Source organism: Rousettus aegyptiacus, unplaced genomic scaffold (assembly GCF_014176215.1).
Source record: "Rousettus aegyptiacus isolate mRouAeg1 unplaced genomic scaffold, mRouAeg1.p scaffold_m13_p_12, whole genome shotgun sequence".
Lineage (NCBI taxonomy): Eukaryota > Metazoa > Chordata > Mammalia > Chiroptera > Pteropodidae > Rousettus > Rousettus aegyptiacus.
Window position 1 is genome coordinate 20,240,173 of NW_023416287.1, and position 4,192 is coordinate 20,244,364.

The 4,192-nt window shown below is 51.6% G+C and overlaps 1 protein-coding gene across 1 annotated transcript; it reads left to right on the forward strand.

Annotated features, from left to right (window-relative positions):
* Positions 1–253: 253 nt before the first annotated feature.
* LOC107512863 (putative testis-specific Y-encoded-like protein 3) lies at positions 254–3,611 on the forward strand. Its single transcript, XM_016148797.2, has 2 exons — positions 254–1,051; positions 3,459–3,611. The coding sequence occupies exons 1-2, from the start codon at positions 668–670 to the stop codon at positions 3,588–3,590; spliced, it is 516 nt and encodes a 171-aa protein (XP_016004283.2). The 5' UTR covers positions 254–667; the 3' UTR covers positions 3,591–3,611.
* Positions 3,612–4,192: the final 581 nt, after the last annotated feature.

A 4,192-nucleotide genomic window follows, 5' to 3' on the forward strand; every position in this document is an offset into this window, starting at 1 on the left:
GTGCCCACTCTGAGCTGCTCTTTGCTAGGTACAGCCCTGCACTTCACCGCCAGCACCCTACTAATCAGGCCAGTTCTGGGACTCGCATTGTAGTCCCACCCGACAGCCCTCTGACTCTTCACCAGGCCTGCAGGCACCTTGACCCCTCCTGTCCCCGCACCGCAGCCCTGGGACCCTAGCCAATCACATCTGGAAGGAGCAGGTGTGAGGGGCAGAGTGCACCCTGGAGGAGACACCCCCCCCCCCACCCTGCGATGCCACCACCCCTGCCCCCACCCCCAGCCATCAGCCGCAGAGCTACCCTTCTCGCAGAACCCACTGTGTCGCCTGCGCATCCCGAGCCCCTCCAGGCCAGAAGCTTACACAGGCGATGGAGGATGAGGGTGCAGGGGACCTGGAAATCGCTGAGCACCTGCCGCTGGAACCCCACGCAGGACTGGTGCGTGTGCCTGGCACCTGCAGCTTGGGCCGGAGAAACTGTGAGTTGCAGACACCTCCAGCCCCACAGCCAGCCTCGGGACCACCCAGCCTGCCTGTGAGAAGCGGCCCCTGCGGTGACTGATCATAGCCTGGAAAACAGCCTGTCCGGGATGAGGCCCCAGAAACCTGTAGCACAGAGGGGTGGGGGTTCAGGCTGGAGCCTGCAGGAAGGCTGAGGCAGTGATGAATGAGGAAGGTGGCATCTTCATGGTGGAGGTGTGTGGGGGGAGATGTGCAAAAGCAGCAGGTAAGGAAGACAGAGGTGACAGAGAAGCTGATTGGGGAAGAGAAGCTGGAAGTGGGAGTGGAGGCGCAGAAGGGCCCCGGGCTGCTAAACCTGGGTGGCCCAGTTGTGGACCCACTGGAGGCCGTGAGTACCCAGGCGGACAGGGCTTACCTGCAGTTGGAGCGCAGGTTTGGACGTATGTGCTGGTTGCATTTAGCCCATAGGAGCTTCATCATCCAGAATATTCCTGGCTTCTGGGTCACCACCTTCCTGAACCACCCGCAGCTGTCTGCCGTGATCAGCCCCCAAGATGAAGACACGTTCTTCTACCTGATGAATTTAGAGGTGAGGAAGCTCAGGCATGCCAAGGCAGGCTGCGAGTTCAAGTATCCCTTTTGGAGTAACCCCTACTTCCAGAACAAGGTGATAGTGAAGGAATATGAATAATGCAGATTTTCAGGCCAGATGGTGTCAATCACAGTATGCATCTGAGGGCACCAGGGCCAGGAAACCAGGCCCTGTCCAAAACCAGGCCAGAAACCAGGACACTGTCTGCAGCTTCTTCAGCAGGTTCTCATAGCACAGCTTCTCAGAGGCTGACAGGGTTGCCCAGATTATTAAAGAGGACCTGTGGCCCAACCCCCTGCAGTACTACCTGCTAGGGGATAGGTCCCACATAGCCAGGCAAGTTATGGCAAGGTGGTCCACAAAGGCCCCTCCTAGGCCCCCCGGGGTCCAGTCTGGCTAAGTCTTTCCCTAGGACCTAGCCCCTACATGAGATTCCCTCTATGGCATTCTGCTGTCTGCTCTCTCCTGTGTACTCTGGCCCCTCTGGATGCTTAGTGGACTCAGCTCCAAGACTGTGGCCTTCATGGCCAAGTTTTCCTGTTTCCATATGGCCTTCGTGCATCACAGGACTGTCACATGCCACAGTATCTACCCAAGCACCTAGTGCCATGGACATATACTGCCATCATCTTCATGGTCCATCTTTGATCGTGGCCTTCCCACCCATTTCTGGGATAGGCACCCATAAGTCACTGCTAGGATGACCAGTGCCTCTTCAAGGCCACAACATGCTGGGCCTCATATTTATGTGGGCCCCGCACATTGGCTGTGGCAAGCTGAGTCTCATCACCCATGATAAAGTGAGTGCATTATGCTGGCTATCAGCTAGACTTGGACATTCCAGGACCTCAGAGCTTCAGGATCACAGGCCAGGCTATCCCAGGCTACTAGACTATTGTGCATCTGGCAGAATGGTCACAGCCAGCTAGGCGTGGGTGAGGTCAAGGACACGAAGCAGTGGGCAATGCGTTCTTTGCGATCATAGTGTTCTTCTTACCCATGTTGGTCCTACCTTGTAGCCTGCTATCCACTTGTGGTGGTGTGTGCTGTACCCTACAAATGTCTGGCCATCACCTTTCTCATTGGTTTTGCCCAGGCAGCCATCAACCTTGTTGCCTACTCCTGTCTATAAAGACCTCAAGAATTGCCTGTGGACCCACCTGGGCCACCTGCAGTGCACAAGAGAGCCCCCAGATCCCCAGGAACTCTGCTGAACTGACATATCCAGGCATATGCTCAAGGCAGGGGCAGTGACGGTGTCGCTTCCAGAAGCCTAACTTTCCGAGCCCCAGTCATTGGACTCCCACAGAATCCAGCTTTCCCATCTCCACCTGTTTTTAGGCTGACAGATTGGGGTTGCTGGGGAGGAAGTGTTTCTGGTCGTGGGGCCTGCCTGCACCTGCCAGAACTCATATCTTTTTATTTTCTTTAAAGTGACATCTCAGAAACAAACTGAATAAGCAGGTGTTTTGTTTGTTTGTTTGTTTGTTTGTTTACAAATAGCGGAGGAGACAGGATTTCTTGTTGAATTTGCCCCTTTATGTCCAGAGAGGGAGAGTTGACCCATAGACTGCCATGTTCTCTTTGTCCCTCTGCTCTCATGCCCCGCCTCCTTTAGCAAGGCCCAGAATCTCCAAAGAGGGACAGTGCAGGGCGGCTGAGCAGAGAGACCAGGAGGTCTAGGCCCCCAGGGGTAGGGATAGTCCATTGTTTTATGCTGTGTCCTTTTAGACTAACTTTAGCCCCAACTCTACTTCTTCCACCAGGTCCAAACTCTCTTGTGGGATCCTGTAGGCACAAGAGCATACCAGCCCCTCTAAGTTCCTCTTCCTAGGCTTTGGGGATTGTTTCCATCTCACTTTGGGGGTGACCATACCCAGGCCTTCCCATAGAAGGCCTTGTCTTTTGTTTCCCAGGACCTGGGGAGGCCTTGACACAAAATAATGGGGGAGGGGGTTGCTCTCAGCTGGGCAGTGCCAGAGACAGCTGGAAAGGCAGGGGTGCCTGAGCTTCAGGGGTGGAGGGAAGAGAGCCCCCTGATTCTTCCTAACTTTTATGATTCATCAGTAAGTTTTCTAAATTAGAAGAACTGATAGCAGAACACTGCGACTTCAGGTTTTCTCTGACTAGGTATGACCTTGTATTTGTAGAAAGTTAATGCTGTTTTTAACTTCACTGCTTTTAAGTAAGACCCTATGCACCCCCTTCTCCATTTCTACCCACTGGGGAAATTGAGCTGTCCAGAACTCCTTGTTGCTTTTAGTTGAGAACATTTACAACAATGTCATTGTTATTTTTCAATGTCTTTCGGAAACTTATGTGGTTATTCATGATTAATTATCAAGTTGTTGTGGCTTGTTTATATAACTCTGTACTTAGTAGTTTGAATATGGTGTTTTTTTAGGACTTAAGAATGAAAATTGTTACCATGTTCTCCAAAAAGAAATCTGAAATTCTGATGGTCTTGATTCTGTGTGCCAGTGGCCCTGTTGGAATCGACATCGCTGTAAATGACATCTCTGCTTCTAAACAGTAAAAGAGTCATGAGGAGGCTTTGTCCAATCAGAAAAGGATTGATGGCACTTTTGTCTTCTATATGCATGATGAAAAAAATAAAAACATTTTAGTCTGGTGAGAAAATAACTCGGATCATGTTATTCCCCCATCCAAAACCCTCCACTGACAGAAAAAAAAAAAAATCGCAATTCCTTATCATGGCTGACAAAGCCCAGCATTTCCTGGTCCCTGCTGGCATCTGCCATCAATCTCCTCTACACTCCTCCAACACTTGCCTCTCTGCTGTTCCTTAAATACACTAAGCACACTCCAACCTCGGGTTTTTGCACTTGCTTTTCTCTCTCTGATTTATCTTCCCGCAGATATTCTCATCGGACTCCCTCAATTCTTTCAGGCCTCAAATGCTGGTTTAGAGGCCTTCCCTGCACAGGTGGGCCCTGATAGCACGGTTCCTTCCTAAGGATTTCCGTTGGGCAGAGAAGAGTGGGGGCAATGAAGGGTGACCATATAATTTGTCATCCAGCTGGAACACATCTGGGAGTGAAAGGGGCACTACTAATAATTACACGAGGACAAGAAGCCTACCTGGCACATAACGGTCACCCTGCAGAGACAGAACTC

Coding starts and splice junctions, on each gene's coding strand:
- LOC107512863 (XM_016148797.2), top strand. CDS start 668: ATGAGGAAGGTGGCATCTTCATGGTGGAGGTGTGTGGGGGGAGATGTG. Junction 1,052..3,458: donor TCTACCTGATGAATTTAGAG/GTGAGGAAGCTC, acceptor GTGTTTTTTTAG/GACTTAAGAATGAAAATTGT.